At 48.7% G+C, this 16,431-nt stretch overlaps 2 protein-coding genes across 5 annotated transcripts in view; one reads left to right on the forward strand and one right to left on the reverse strand.

Annotated features, from left to right (window-relative positions):
• The window catches only part of PAIP2B (poly(A) binding protein interacting protein 2B), a 178,146-nt gene that overhangs the window by 94,651 nt on the left and 67,064 nt on the right, over positions 1–16,431 (reverse strand). The gene's annotated exons all lie outside the window — the stretch shown is intronic.
• Positions 1–16,431, forward strand: part of DYSF (dysferlin) — a 128,876-nt gene that overhangs the window by 3,673 nt on the left and 108,772 nt on the right. For 2 of the 4 annotated variants that reach the window (XM_063310329.1, XM_063310331.1), the window contains exons 1-3: positions 5,155–5,282; positions 13,577–13,632; positions 15,641–15,732. In XM_063310329.1, the coding sequence (XP_063166399.1) occupies positions 5,189–5,282; positions 13,577–13,632; positions 15,641–15,732 (242 nt within the window). In that variant the 5' untranslated portion in view covers positions 5,155–5,188. Of the gene's footprint in view, positions 1–5,154; positions 5,283–13,576; positions 13,633–15,640; positions 15,733–16,431 lie in introns of those variants that run through there. The other 2 variants (XM_063310330.1, XM_063310332.1) reach the window with 1 other exon arrangement.

Below are 16,431 nucleotides of genomic sequence, written 5' to 3' on the forward strand. Positions count from 1 at the left end.
ACTGCGCCGTTTAAGGATTAAAGCAGGAATTCTGTCTTTATTGCTGGAGTGAACCTGACATTTCTAGGTAGACCAAAGGCTGCCTGGTGGGGTCAGCGATAGAAAATGGGGGACCTGGGAGTTGGAATGTTGGCTGGCTGGGAAATTCTGGGAGTTGATGTCCACACATCTTCAGGTTGCCAAGGTTGAGGAACACTGATCTAGATCTCAACAGCTGGACGCTGATTCCCCCCACCGCCCTGCTCTATTCATAGCTCCCACCTTCTTCCAGGCTGCCTCTTGGCAGGCCTCCCCAGCACCTGTTAGGGAGATGACTTGCCCCATTGGCAGAGAAATGGCCAGGCTTTCACAGCCACCTTTCTCGCTGGGGAGAGATGGGGAAGGCAATGTCCCTTAGCCCTGGGCTCTGTTCCCTGCCCCAGGGAGCCACAGTTAGCCACTTCAGGCCAGTGGGAGGGACAAATCCAGGCCCCATGGCTGGTTCATAGCTGAGTGGCTCAGGGAAACTCAGAAATTGGGCAAATTCAGTAAACCCTGATTTGATTAATAATAACCTGGGATGGGGACAGAGTCTAGAGCAGTGTTTCTCCAAGTGTGGTCAGAGGTCTCAGGGGTCCATGAAATCAAACTGATTTGCCAGCCTATGTTGAAAAATAAAACAATATTAAAATCCCATCCAGCAGGTGTGAGAAGTGGTAGTGACAGCCAATGTGACAATTTTAATTTTTAATATGGAAAATATCAATCAATATAACCTCTACAAATAAAAGATCTGTAGGGGTCCTCCAAAATTTTTAAAAGTGGGAGGGGCTCCTGAGAGAAAAAAGTTTAAGAGACCCTGGTCTAAAGGAGGGAACCAACCATTATATGGGAGTGCCAGTGCTTGCTGCTGACTTCCAAACTCCTCCTAGTTCCATGATCTCCCTTTGGCACATTTGCTTTTCTGTGAGTGGAAATTGCTGCAGCATCAAGATCTCGAGAACTTCAGGAGAACTTCGGCTGTTTTGAGGGGCTGAATCTACACAGGAATGCCTCGGAAGCCTTGTCTGATCGCGTGTGTGTCTGGCGTGCACTTGGCCTAGTTGGCGCTTGGATGGGAGACCATAGGAAGTCCTGGGGGTATAGGTTGGACTGGAAGACAAAAGAAAAGCATGGCAGAAATATGCAAAGGCAAAACACTTGTATGCTGCTGGAAGGAGAGCTGCATCTCAGGAGTTGAGTCTGACTTGAAGGAGATGCCACCTTCATCTTCGGGTGCCCCCTTAGCCTTAAATCCTGCCTGTGGATGGCACCCTTCCTCCTCCCTGCTCTTCCCTCTCCTCCAGCTGGAAGCTGCCTCCACATCTGGATTGGGTAGCAGACGAAGAACCCCCAGTCCCTCTGGGAAGCTGCTCCTGGCCCCTTCCTTGATGTTATCTGGTGGGACCCAGGAGGCCTGCCTTTCCTGAAGCAGCAACACCTGCCCTTCGGAACCATCTTCCCCCTCCCCGCCCAAGATTCGGATGGTCCCCAACCCCATTAGCTTTCAGGAAAGCTCAAAGATCTTGGCTTTCTCCAGGCGCTGGGCCAGGATGAGACAGCGGAGTCCTTGGTGCTCTCTAAGCTTGGTGCTTGGCTTGCAGACGTTTCATTGCCTGACTAGGCAACATCTGCAGTGCCTGAACTGAAGACATGTCTGCAAGCCAACCACCAAGCTCAGAGAGCACCAAGGACTCCACAGTTCAACCTGAGCTACAGAGGTTCTCTTCTAAAGGATGAGACAGCCCGTCTTCTGGGATGTGGAGCGTACAGCTGGTGAACCCCAGCTGGTGTTGCGAATATGTTGGTGTATGGATTTCAATTTTTGTATCATGAGGGTAGGATCACTTTATTTACAGTGGACATTTTATTGTGTTTGTGTTGTTGTAAGTGGCTGTTAAGTTTTAAAAAATTGGTGGCACACAAATTTAAATTATCATCTGTTGCAATGGCTGTTGCCTTTGTTCTGTGGCTTCTGTCCTGTGGCAAGGAGTTTCTGAAGAGTTAGTTGGTATGAGATCTGTCCATTTGGGTTACTAGCCACGATACAGTACCGTGAACAGATTTCCCCAATTCTGAATAACAGCACTGAATCCCGATTGTTTTCTTGTCTCAGGGTGCATTCAGACATCCGACTTAACCTGTTTCCCTCTGGTCCATGAGGCAGCATGAAAATCTGCCAGTATAACATGCTTCTTCCCCAGATGATCTCTACTGTCCTGAAACAAGGCCCGGGAGTGGTGTTGTCCTAACATCAAGGATCTAGATCTAGATCTGTCTTTTAAGCTTAACTTTTCACATTGTCTGAGAAGGATTTGAGGTTGCATTTAAAAGGGATCCCTCTTTTAAGGCTTTGCAATTTTGCTTTGTCGTTTCCAGATTCTTGCCTATCATCCTAACTGTTTTCAGGAAGCTGGTATAGTAGAAATACTGTCATTTTGTGCCCCAACCAGCCAGGGTGGAGTTTGACTTCAGGAACTGGATCATGCCAAGGCTTCCGTGTGTTGCTAGAGCTTAACATATGGCCAGAGGGATGAAGAGGAAACAGGAAAGGAAAAAACTCTGGATGGGGAAAGGAAAAGCTGCTGTGGGTCTGAAAGAGTCCACGGGGTCCTGCGTTGTCCAGCCGTCCCATCATAAAAGCTGCTAGGGTCAGAGGAGAGTTGGCCAAGGCATGTGTTGTGTGAGAAGAGCCATCAATCATCTATATGGCTGTTACATCCTTTCATTGTTCTAATGTTCTGAGTCACTTACGGCCCAAATGCTGATTGTTGGGGATGTTACAGTATATCCCTGCAAAAAGAATAAAGAGTTTTTCCCCATCCAACTCCCAGCCTTTGGGGGGTAGTTGGTGGGGGAAGAGACTCACAAGTCGAATGATGGGAGGAACAGCATCAGCTACAACAGAGCACCCCTATGCACTCTCAACAAATCATCCACAGGTGCCTCTTTTATCATAACCAAGTCTGCCATCTGTGGCAGTAGCAGATCCCTGACCCCTCAGTTCAATTCCTGACTGCTTTTGGAATTTGGCAGGGGAGAAACACATTTATATTTAAATATAAATGTTCTGCCTTTGATCCCATTTGGAAAGTCAGGGTGGTGTACAAACTAAAGCTGGATTTTTGAGATGGAATTTGGATATTAGAGCTAGAAGGAGCTAAATGGGGGTGGGAGGAACACCGGGAAAGGCGTTCCTCTCTGGGGCTACGGTCAATAGTGAGCAGACTTGCATCTGGTGGAAAAACGGTGACCACTAATACATTATTAGCCTTTAATGCTGTCTCCCTCATGAAGAAGAATTTAAATGTACAGTGTTGTCTCTGGAACTCCTGACTACTTCAGGAAGTTGGAGTCCATAAAAATAAATTCACAACACACAGCAGAACATACTCCCATTAAGCACCATGTTCTGTTTCAGGCATATTGAAGGGGAAAAAAAAAATAAAGCTCCCATCTCTTTATGGTAAGGTTCCCTTGATTATATACAAATCCATTGTGATCAGAATGTATTTGGGAATTGCTGGGCTGGGTGGATCTTTGATGTAGAGATTAGAAGTTGCAGGACTATGTCATGTTCCCCGTTTCAATGTTCTGTTAACATCGTAACGTTTCACATGTCAAACCGTTTTTCCGTGTATACTCGGCTTGCTCATTGCTGGTATTTTCCATTCGGGCTCTCTGCTTTGTTTTGGGACTTTGGAATGTATGTTTGGGTTTGCAATCCTATTCAAGGTTACTTTCCCAGGCGCGGGTAACGGTTCTTAGAACACTAAAATTTTCCATTTTTCTTATCTGGGCATTGTGACGTGGACACAAACTCAAACAAAGGGGTAATTCCAGGTTGCCATACCTGTTTTGACCATGGTGTGATTAGAGGTAGGACCATTACCAGCTCATTTAAGTTTGGAGGTCACAGAATGGTCTATTTTCCAGAAGTCCCAAGAGTGAGTTAACTCAGGATCCTTCCTGGGAGAAGGCAAGGCTGGTTTTCAGAAGTGAGCATTTGCTTGTTACTCAGATCCTGAGGGAGATCCTGTGGAGGCCCTGGATGAAAAGACCCAATTGGCTCACGCAAGAAAAAGGAGCTGGTCCAGTGTGACTCAGGGCTGCAGGCTGGGCTGATCAAAAAGTACTGTGTAGTGGTCGGTGGAACTCACTGCCATCTGCAATGGTGACAGTTGAGAACAGGTGATCTAAAAACCACCTTTAATAGCAGAGGATTATGACTGTTTTCAGGTGTTGAAATGAAACATGGGTTTTGGTGGGTGCCTTTGCGCATTTTGGTTGGCCAATGTTGTGGGAGAAGGCAGGAGTATCAGGTGGCAGAAGTATCACCATCTGTTGGTACTTTGATCTTACAGCCTGCATAGACTGAGGCATACGAAGGCTCCTCTACAGACTCTGATATGATTTGGCCCCATGGGGAAATAATTTCAGGGGCCCTGTTTGTTGAAATGTAGGGATGAGTAGGGGTTAAAGGCCTCTTTGGAAGGGGGTGGTGGCAAATTCCCCTGGTAAAATTCTTTGCTTTTTACATCATTAAAAAACTCCTCCTTTATAAGATGTCTGGCTTACTGTTTTTTTTTTTTTTTCGTGACCTGGCAATTTCTGAAAAAAAGAGGCTGCAGAGATTTTTTTTAAAACCTGAAGGGTAGGGAGGAGTCATACAAATACCCTATGAAGGTTGCATTTTTCTTGAAGAAGCCAAAGCCCATGAGTTCTGTGAAAAGAAAGGGCTTGGGGTGCATCTTTCAGGAGGACCAGCCAGGAAGAAACCTTAACACTTTCCCATTTGCGGAGGAGGAGCACCTGCAAAGCTCGCTGGAGAGAAGGTGCAGGCTAAGAAGCCAGGGGCCGGCCTGGCTGGGGAGGGAGTGGGGTGGGGTGGGGGGAAGCCGGCCTGGCCCGCCCAAGCCCCGGCTTCTTCCGCCGGGTCTGGCCGCGCTGTGCGCCGCCGGAGCATCCCTGGTTGCCGACCTCCGAGCGCCCCCTGGAGGGATAACGCAGCAGCGCCGGGCCGCGCCTGGTCCTGATGCTGCGCGTCCGGCCCGCGGGAGGAGGAGGGCGGAGCGGCGCGGGGCGGGGCGGGGCGCCCTGGGGCGGCGGACCGGCTCCTCTCCTCTCCTCTCCACCCAAGAGCCGGAGGGGCGCGGCGACGGCAGGAGCCATGCTCCGCTGCCTGCTCCAGCGCGCCTGCAGCCTGCCCGGCTTAGAGAGGGGCGAGAAGCGGAGCGACCCGGTGGCCAGCCTGACTTTCCGAGGTTAGTCCCGATCCTGCAGCAGGCACGGAGGCTGCCCGGCCCGTTCCTTGGCGCCCCGGGGAACTCTGTCCTTCTCTGGGACTGTCCCGGTTGGCCTGGGAAGGGCAGGAAAGCGGCGGTGGGGTGGGGTGGGGTGGTGGGCTTCCCCACGGAGTAGGGTACGTGAAACAGCTGCTTTTGTCCCGGTTTATCCCGGTACGTTCCATCGGGGCCCTCTGGGATGGCTGGACTCCAAAGCCCATCATCCCTACCAATGGCCCTGCTGTGCGGGGAGGGTGATAGGAGTGGGCCTGTGAAACAGTCAATCGATCGATCAATCGATCAATCAATCGCAGATAGATCTTGTTCTGCCTGTGCTTCGGAGGGTGGGAAGCAGCAGATAGGAAGGAGAAGCTGAGAGAGCAGGGCCTCTGTTGTGGGCAGAGCACAGCAGGGGTTTTGCACCAAGAGGCCTCCCTCCGCGGCCCCCCCAGCCACTTTCTCTGCTTCAGAGGGGGGCACTGAATTGTCCCAAGAATGCTGCCGCCCTCAAGGCTGTGCCCCACAGGGCCATGCTAGAGGGCTGTAGGTGGGTGTGTTGCAGCTCCGGTTGCGGCGATGTGTGCTGGTATCTTTTGTGGGTCGGTTGGAGCCCTCAGCCTGATGGAGCCCATGCCCTCTGTCTTCTTGTCCGTCCTGAGCCCCCCAGGGCATGGTCAAAAAAGTCCAGAGGGCAGCCATGATGGTGCCATCAAAGCTCTGCCTGGTTTTTAAGGGCTGTTGACTTTTTAAACTGTGCCCTGTGGACGCTTCTGCAGTCTATAAAGCAGGAGGATCCACGTTCAGCTCAGTGGGCTTCAGCTGCTGCACGATGGATTCTGATGGCCCGTTAGGAGAGACAGATGTGGGGGCAAGTCAGCAACAGCCCCAACGGGCCACCAGCAGCCTTCAAGCAGCGGCAGCGGCGTCTCCGACGGAAGAGAGGGACTCTCCTGGCGGCTCCTGCAGAGACAGTGATGGAGGGAGCTTTGCAGAAGGAACTTTGGACTCTGGTCCCCCCCCCGCCCCCCCGCCACCTGACCGCCAAAGGAAAGATCTACCGTGCCTTCCTTTGATCCTGGGGCTTCAGCTCCGGTCCAGTGGGGCCACCTTGGCGCAGCCTGCCCCCCACTTTTCTCCTGGGCTTCAGAAGCTGCTGATGCTCTGCTCAAAGAAGGAGGAGGAGGAGGAGGCGCCCGTTGAGAACGGCCTGAGGGGAGGGTGGCTAAGCTGCTCCCACTCCAACCTGGGTGAAGAAGCTGGCTGGGAAAAATGAGCTCTGGAGAACCTTGGAATAGGAGGCAAGGCGGTGTTTCATTTTGGTCCTATGGAGGAATCCTGGCCCTGATTCCCTGCATCAGGTTGACCAGCCAACATAATAGCAGCTCCGGTTCCCCTGCAGCTTGGCTCACTTGCTTGAGTCACCTGCAGTGATTGGGCTAGCCAGCCCCCTCTGCGTGCCATTCACGCGGGAGACCCCCCTCAGTCTTCTGATGCTGCTCTTTTATCTCAGACAGACAGGCAACAATTCAGCAGGTGCAGAAAGCCTAAAGCTTCCCTGATCATCACTGCAAGAAGAATGGGATTGGATTTTTGAAAACATTTTTTAAAACATACTGTGTTAAAACAAAATCTGAATTTAAAAGCAGGCATGAACAGGTTTGAAACATAAATGAGGAATATCTCAACAGGGAAAGCAAACTCAAGGGAGAAAAGACTGAAATGGTGGCAATGATTGTGTCTGTAGGCTCAAAAACTCACAGGGAGTGTGGAATAAAGTAAGACTCCTCTTTGGCATCTAGACCAAATATTAAAGTGCAGAGAAATCCTAGTGGCACAAAAGTTATCTTGTCAAGCCATGATTGTCCCATCTGTAACCTCTGCACTATCAGAAAGGCTGAAGGAAGAAAAAAGAATGCCTTTAATTGAAGAAATTTGCTGAGGATACGTACCTTAGATCACAAGAAGATCAAATAATTCTGTGACGTCAGAGGTGTCTGCAGGTGGGTCAAAAAAGTCAAGATGGCAGCAATAGCTGTGGGATCAAAGCGCCATGACATACATAAAAAGAGGCGGGGCTGTGGCTGTGGCTGCCATCTTGACTTTTTTGACCTGAGGGGCGGTACCTAACAGCCAGCCCTGGAGACTGGAGGCTCATCTGGCCAGAAAGAGTCGGAAATGATGGAACGGCTGAACAATAACCATATCCCCAAAGATATGGATCCTTGGCTGGCTGTGACTCCCCAGATGAGCCCAGGGTCAGTTTGAGAAAGGAAGAGGGGGAAAAACCCCTCCCACTTTCTCTGCAGTGCAAGAGGATGCGCCTTGGGGGTCTCCCTGTCCCACCCTGCCTGAGCGTTGCAAGCTTTCTTCCAGGGAGGGTCTCCATGCTACGGTTGCTCATCCCTTCTTAGGGCCACCTTCTTTTCAGGAGAAAGCCAATGTCAGGTTTATTGCTTATTGATTTATTGATTTATTTAATTCCTATAGCCACCCATCTCAACAAGTGACTCTGGTTAGGGAAAGGCCCTTGGACAAAGAAAGGGGAAACTGATATTTCATGTTTTTTCATTTAAAAGTGGAAGCCGATGTTTTTCAGGAAGAGGAATTCAGAATAGCGATCTTTCTCTTCTCTTTTTTCTTGAGGATGGTGGTGAGGAAGGGGAGATGTGCATCATCCTTAACCACTTTTCTGATTAAAAATTCCAGTTTCCCCCATTATGTGCCTGATTACTCTTATTTAATTTTTTAAAAATGACTCCCTTCACAGCCAAAAGGATGTGAATGTGACCAAGCTGATTTCCCCCAGAAGAATCAGGACTGGTTGCAGAGTGAAGAGGTTGCATGCTGCAGCTCCAAGACATGAAATACCTACAGTGTGTGTGTGTGTGTGTGTGTGTGTGTGTGTGAGAGAGAGAGAGAGAGAGAGAGAGAGAGGATTATATATTTGCTCCTGTAATGTGGTTTCTCTGGTTTTAGCTTAGCATGTGTGAAACCTACCACTGTAATTGGTAAACCATGGTTTATGGCTTTGCCTTGTGGATTGTTTAAAAAACCGTAGCTCATGAAGGGATTAGCTGTGATTAAAAGTAGCCTTTCACTTCTTGATGTCCAAGGAGTGGCCATGGCCCCAAGTTCTTCCACTCATCCTCTGTTGAGGACCACCAAAAGCTGGTAGTGGGGAATCCAGAGCCCTGGTCCTCGTTGTCCAGTTGTGCCTCTTTTGGCTGGCCATAGAAGGTTCACATCACTCCTAGCTGACCTTTTTAGAAGGGGCAATGCCAGGCTGGGCTCTTCCAACGTGCTGTGGGTCCTCTCTTTGTGCTGATGGAAGGGGCCTCTAAATGTGTATTGACAACACCTCCCAGAATTGTAGCCAGTGTGGTCAGCCAGGGCCCAGGGAGGTGGCCACATCTAGCTGACCTTGGCTGATTACAAAAGGCTAAACAGGATTGGATGGATTAATACTTGGCTAGGAGACCTGCAAGGAATCCTAGGATGGTTGAGGATATTGAGAGGCCAAAGAGACTTTCCAGAAGAAGCACTAACTCTGTAGTCTTACCAAGAAAACAACCTGGGTGTGCCCATGAAGTCCCCAGGTCTTGGGGGCAACCCCTGCCTGGCCTTGGGTGATCACCAAAAGGCCAAGCAGAGTCAGACTTGCTTAATTCCTGAAGGTGAGACCCCCAGAAGATGTGAGTTGTGGGAGCCAGGAAAACCCTGGGAACTGAGGTCAACCTGAAAGGTGTCTTGGAGGGCCAGCAGATACTCTGGGGAGGTATGCAGCTTTTTTGGAAATCCTGTGGTTTTGTTTACATCCTGGCCCTGCCTTGAGGGAGGCGGCATGGTCAGAAAGAATGGTGTGTGTGTGTGTGTGTTCATGCAACCCCCCATGGATAAACTTCAGCACAGTTTATGGAAATAGCCCAGGTTCCTGGGTTTAACCGCACATTGGCCTAGTCACATTGCCTGAGTTTGCACAAGTAGCTGGGCCACAAATCAGACACTTGGTTTAGCCTGGCAGGTGGTCAGTCTGACTGTTTCACTGCCTAAAGGTCATCCTCCAAAGATCTGAAGTGCACTTTCACAGTGAGAATTATGTGCACGCCACTCTATGCAAGGCGGGAACCTGAGATGCAGAAATTCTGATTGCGGTTTCAGTGAGAAAGGGGGACGAACGAGAGAAATTCTTGGTGGTGGATCTCCCTCCCCCCTTCCCCCCCCCCCGTATCCTGGAGCCCCTCCATTTTTGCTCCAGACATCTTCGGGAAGGCTGTCCAGATGCCTCTCTGCATTTCTGGAGACCCAAGTGAGCAAACGTTGATCAAAATTGCACTATGGTCTTTGACCAGCCTAAGGTAGAAATATCAGCAGAACCATAGACAATAAGAACAAACAATAAAATGCAATACAAGTATACTAAGTAAAAAGAAAGTATTCGAATTTTAAAAATTGAAATAAGATATAAAATGATAGATTACACACAATAAAAAATAACATTTTAACAACTGCTATATATATGGTACATAATTGAGTGTAGTCTCTGTATCAGTGTTTCTCACCATGGCAACTTTAAGACGTGTGGACGTGGCTGGCTGGGGAATTCTGGGAATTGAAGTCCACACGTCTTCAAGCTGCCAAGGTTGAGAAACCCTGGTCTACATCCAGAAGCAGCTGTGCCTGGTCATGCCCTGATAAGATGGGGTAAATTGTCCTGAGTAAGGAAATTTGGTACGGGAGGATGGTTTTAACAAGGCCTTCTCTCCATCCCTCCCCCAAACTCTGAGCTGGCTCCCTTTGCTGCCCTCGGAGGGTCCCGTTGGAGCTCCTGAGCTGCTTCTGCAGCAGCGTAGGGGTGGCCATCAGGTGCAGAGCCAATTGCAGCGGCTTTGGGGCCATCACCTTGGGGGCCTTTGTGGCCTGAGCAGGGCATGTGTAGGGTATCGTGGTGCTACGAAGGGGCCTGGTCACCTGTAGCCCCTGGGGGACCCCTCAGGCCGGCCTGTATCTCCATCTGGCTGTTTAGCAACCTGCCCGATGGCCTTTCTCAGTTCTGCAACAGCTGCTCTCTTGCCTGTCACCAGAGCAGCATTCCCAGATTGGGTGACTCGCTCTTGGGCTTGGTGACAACGCCCTTATCCTGGGCCAGGGTCCAAAGAGTCAAGATGGCCCCCATGGTGCAGTTGCAACTCTACCTGTTTTTATGTACAGGGCTCAGTTTCCTGGGAGGGAGCCAAATTTCTAGCAAATCCCATGGGAGACTCTCGGTTGGAGCCTGCTGGGCTCCCAGTCAGTATATAAATAATGCCTGGCTTCCTTCTCATCAGAGGAATTTTCAAGAGGAAAGGCCAAGCTGGTTTTCTCCTCCTCCTCCCCATTTTTCATCCTCAGCTGCCCTTTTGCAGGAAGAAGCTCCAGATAAAGTCTTCTGGGTTCCTACAAATCCTTTTAGAAATATTGCTCTGTTGACTCTTCTGGGAAATGGCCATTGAGTGACCATATATGGCTGTGTTCAGCCTGGTGCTAGACTGGGAGGTGGTGGGGGGAGGGAGATAGGGAGGGCCCGGCTGCAGCTGCCCCAGACGGACCTTCCGCCCGGCCTTTGGCACCGGGGACCCTCCTATTGTTCCGGGGTCCTGGTTTAGGAGTCCCTTCCTTTTCCTTGACGGAGTTTGGGCAGGCCCAGAGTTGCGTTGGCCTTTGCCAAGGCAGCCTGAACAAACTCAAAAGAGCGCTGCGTGCTTCAGCTTGAGTGCTTGGCATGCTTGCTTAATTTATGGGCTGACAGCAAGGAAAAATTAAACACGTAAGAGTCGAGTTGCCTGCCGAAGATAGAATTCAGAAGCAGCTGCCAGACGAGCTATGTGGCTTTTAACCCCCTCCGAAAGCCAATTTCCAATTCAGACAAAGTGAGTGTGGCCATCCAAGCTTTCCCTGAAATCAAGGGGACTCCAGGACCCCTAAGCCACTCACTGGCTTGATTTGCCCATCCTGGAAACGCTTAATGGGATGCCCTTTGGTTTATTATTTATATCTACCCAACCATCCAAGGAATCCAAGGCTGGAGTTAAAATCTCTGGAGGAAGCATTAACAATCTCAGATATGCAGATGATACCACTTTGATGGCTGAAAGCGAAGAGGAACTGAGGAGCCTTATGATGAAGGTGAAAGAAGAAAGTGCAAAAGCTGGCTTGCAGCTAAACCTCAAAAAAACCAAGATTATGGCAACCAGCTTGATTGATAACGCAAATAGAGGGAGAAAACGTAGAAGCAGTGAAAGACTTTGTATTTCTAGGTGCGAAGATTACTGCAGATGCTGACTGCAGTCAGGAAATCAGAAGACGCTTAATCCTTGGGAGAAGAGCAATGACAAATCTCAATAAAATAGTTAAGAGCAGAGACATCACACTGACAAAAAGGTCCGCATTGTTAAAGCAATGGTGTTCCCTGTAGTAACTTATGGCTGCGAGAGCTGGACCATAAGGAAGGCTGAGCGAAGGAAGATGGATGCTTTTGAACTGTGGTGTTGGAGGAAAATCCTGAGAGTGCCTTGGACTGCAAGAAGATCAAGCCAGTCCATCCTCCAGGAAATAAAGCCAGACTGCTCACTTGAGGGAATGATATTAAAGGCAAAACTGAAATACTTTGGCCACATCATGAGAAGACAGGACACCCTGGAGAAGATGCCGATGCTGGGGAGAGTGGAGGGCAAAAGGAAGAGGGGCTGACCAAGGGCAAGGTAGATGGATGATATTCTAGAGGTGATGGACACGTCCCTGGGGGAGCTGGGGGTGTTGACGACCGACAGGAAGCTCTGGCATGGGCTGGTCCACGAAGTCACGAAGAGTCGGAAGCGACTAAACGAATAAACAACAACCCAACCATCATAGTTGGGTAGATATAAATAATAACCATGATTCATAGCTTCAGTTGAGGTGTGCATGTAGCCAATAGTGGCTTGTTTAACAAAACTACATTTCAGGGCAGGGGTAAACCCAGCCACAGCATCCCAGCCTGGTGGTGGGAATTGTATAGAGCAGAAATCTTTCCACGCCTTGCAAAAGCAGGATCTAAATGCATCAAAGGAATAGCTAGAGATCAACGTGCATCAATGAATGCGTGTTTCCCAACATGCAACCAACTCCCATCACTCTACACCAGCATCCCAGTGCTGGGGATGATGGGGACTGTAGTCCAGCATGTTGAAAAAGCAACAAACTGAGGCTGAAGACCATGATTGGAGAAGGTGTGTCTAGGATGGGGGTCAGCAGTGTGGTAACCAGGGGGCACCAAAATGTCCGTGTCTCCCCTGGACACCAGCAGAGACCCTCCGAGTGAACATAATAATTATTTTCATAATGCCCCAAATGTTGAAGGATCACCAAATGCTGTGAGATTTGGTCATTTTTATAAAAGTTTTTTGCTGGATATCACACACAATTGCGTGAGACCTTATAGGAGCAGCTCAATTCACAAAACTGGATTCTCTTGAGAGGTTTCAGATTATTTCATTTTTTGCCAACTGTGCAAGACCTCCTGATGGCACCCAATGCCTGTAAAAGTGGCTGTGTCCAGTTGTAGCAAGTCCTGGCTTTTGATAAACAGGCAATTCAATGTAAAATTAAATAATGAAAAGAAGGGGGCCAAGACCTGGATCTGATAGAAGCTATTTCCACAGAACACTAAGCCATGAACCAGCCCAGTGTTTCTCAACCTTGGCAACTTGAAGATGTGCGGAGTTCAACATCCACAGTTCCCCAGCCAGTATGTGTGGATTTCAATTCCCAGAAGTTGGGGGCTTCTGGGAGTGGAACTCCATACATCTTCAAGTTGCCAAGGCTGAGCAACTCTGCTGTAGAGGGCTGGACTAGATGATCCTTGGGTCTTTTCCAACTCTATGATGCTACGATTCTTGCTGCTTGGAAACAACTCAATATTGCCTCCTCTGGCTGACAGTGGCAATGCAAGGATTCAGAGGAAAATCTTTTCCCGTTACCCTTTCAATTCACGTATCACACAAACCATGGTTTGATGGAATAAATCCCAGTGTAATGGCTTCTTACAGTAGAAGCCTTTGTCAAGGCCTTACAAATTGCAGTAGCACAGCCCACTCCACAAAAGTTGAGCAAAGAACGTCGCGGCTTAGCCAGCACATGGACCAGACCATCTGCCCTGACGTCTCTCCATCCCTGAGATCTGCCCACAAGAATATTTTGGACCCAACTGCCTTGAGGGGTTCTTGGGGGATTTGCTCACTTGCTGTGCTTTCTTGTAGGAGTGAAAAAGAGAACGAAGGTGATCAAGAACAACACCAACCCAGTGTGGAACGAGGTGAGTCTGCCTGCCCACTCTGGCAACTGGCTTTGTTCTGCGTCCAGTGCCAGTCAGACAGAGATGTCGAAGCCCCAGGTTGCTCTGAGCAACTGATAAAACAGTGAGTCCATCTCTCCTAGACAAGCGAGCGGGACCCTGGTGAAGAGGTGCTAGAATACGGGAAAGCGGGTGGTGAGCCCCGTAAATGGAGCCATGGCCACTCAAATATCTGGGCAAACTGGCAAAGCTTGGGGAGAAGTGAGAATGGGCATGGCAAGGCATTCAGGAAGGTGTGATGGTAGAGCTGCTGGGGGCAAACCTTGAAGAATTACATCAAATGGGCAAAAAAAAAAAAGAATGGGCAAAAATGGCAATAGCTTGCCAAGGATAGATAGATAGATAGATAGATAGATAGATAGATAGATAGATAGATAGATAGATAGATAATAGATGATAGAGAGAGGTTATCTATCTATCATCTATATCTCTATTATCTATCTAGATGATAGATATAGAGATGATAGATAGATAGATAGAGATAGATAATAGAGATAGATCATTATCAGATAGATGATATGGATAATAATGATAATGATCTATCGGTCTGTCATCTATCTATGATAGATCTATCTCTCACCTATCTCTATAGGTGAGAGGCGAGAGATAGATAGATGGCAGATAAATGAGAGATGGATGATAGATAGATATAGAGTTAGATATAGATAGATAATAGATGATAGAGAAAGATAGATGGCAGATAGATGGCAGAGATAATTTTGCCCATTCTAATGCAATTTGATCTTTTGTGCAGCTTATCAGTCAATGGTTTTCAGCATCAGGGATTGGCAGTTCTCTACGAAAGTGGGAAGGATTCCCAAATTTCATCACACACCTAAAAGAAAATAAAGTGGGGGCAGTGGTTTCTTCTCCACAGGCCCTATTCCCTGGAACTGCCTTTCATTAAGTATTTTCTGCCTGCAGATCCTGCCCTGTTATTGCTGCTCATAGCTGTGTGTGTGTGTGTGTGTGTGTGTTACTACTTAATGGCCTCTTGACACCCCCAGTGTCAGACTCTGTTCCTTGGGAGGCTTTGATTATCAGCTTCCTCTCTTTATCATTCTTCCCCCTTCATTCTTATAGTGAAACAGGGCTATTTCGCCATTAAAATGAAATAACAAAGATAGAAGTATTTAGGACTAAATTAGAACTAAGTGTTTCCTTTGGAGGGGCACATACTGACGGTAGTGTCTGTTTATCACACATCCTCTTCGTAGTAGGAAACTTTTAGTTAATCTTGCTGGGAATCTTTGTTGTTGACTGGATTTCCTTCAGAGCAGAAGGAAATCGGTGGTGACCAAAAGCTTTGTCAGAAGCGAAATACTGCACTGTCACATCCATGCAGCTTTCAGTTAACTCTAAAATGCACAGCATCTTGACAGAACTACAGAGTTTAGATTTGGAGTCGACCAGAGCCTCTTTACGTTTGGTGGAGATTCCACAGAGGAAGTTAGATATCTCGGGGGAAAGGCTCATCCATTGATTTCTGCTTTTTCATGAAGAATTAAGACCTTGATGTTCCTGCACCTTAAGTGGAGAGAGATGTGCTATGCAGCATGTCTGGATGTGTGATCCAACAGGCTGCCTGTTCATAGGGAAAGGAACAGAGACGTCCTCACCTCCAAAAAGTCAAGATGGTGGCTGAAGCTTTGATTGCACCATCCTGACCTTTTGGACCACACCTGTGGAGATCCCTGGAAAGGAAGCAGGAACTGCTTCCCTGGCTCTTCTTGGGGTAGGGGTGGTGGGAAGACAATGTTTCTTCTTGAAAGCTCAGCCCTCGAATGCCTCTTCCGTCCCAGTGGTGAGCTGTGGTGCACGAGCACTGTTAAAAAACTAACCAGACGACAGAAGTGTGACCCTGCTGCTGAATAGCTTGAGTTATCTGCTGCAATTAGTTGGGTTTCATCCTTGGGTATTGCATTTCTGTTCTGAAGCCTCTCCCAACCTTTCTCCCCTCTTCTTCCAGGGCTTCGAGTGGGACCTGAAAGGTATTCCATTAGACCAGAATGCTGAGCTCCAGGTTGTCGTCAAAGATCATGAAACCATGGGCAGAAACAGGTGGGGCTCACAGGAGTGTGTGTGTGTGCACGCAGTTACCTCCGAAGTCTTGCATGGCGTGTCTCCTTCCTGAGAAATTGCTGCCCATCCATGACAAGCAGGAGCTGGTGGGGTCCCAGCTCCACGCCTCCTCCCTTGATGGAGAGCCGGTCAGCTGGAGTGGCCTCCAGAGCCCTGGGGTCACCACAGATTTTTTTAGCCCCTCTTGAAGCCAACCCAGTTGATGGCCCTCACTGGTGTTCGGTATTAATGAGTAACATAGTTCACTTCTACGATGGGTAGAAGACTCTCCCGCTGGCCTTCGCTGGCCTGGCGTCGCTTTCCTTTTGCAGTCTGTTGATCTGCAAATCACACGTCAAATGGCCTGGAGGAGCCATCAGAGAAGAAGGTATCTTTCTTTGGCAGCCCATCTAGCTGACCTTGGTGCTTCTTACTTTGCTGCTCTGAAAGTATGGCCTCTCGAGCATGTGCAAAGGGCCTTAGTATCTGCACTAGTAGCTGCAGGACCGTGCTCGGGTGGATGCGTTTCAAAGGCTGATGCTTGTTTGTTTGTTTGTTTATTATTCAAAGTTTATTACTGCCCATCTCCCCCAAAAGAGGGACTTGTTGCCTCCTGCAAACCAGCTGATGCTTTTCCCCCCCCTACCATTAAGAAGAACCGGCCTCCCAGCGAAGGTTTATTTTATTTTTGGCAAATGC

Source organism: Candoia aspera, chromosome 8, assembly GCF_035149785.1.
Source record: "Candoia aspera isolate rCanAsp1 chromosome 8, rCanAsp1.hap2, whole genome shotgun sequence".
In the NCBI taxonomy this organism is placed as follows: Eukaryota; Metazoa; Chordata; class Lepidosauria; order Squamata; family Boidae; genus Candoia; species Candoia aspera.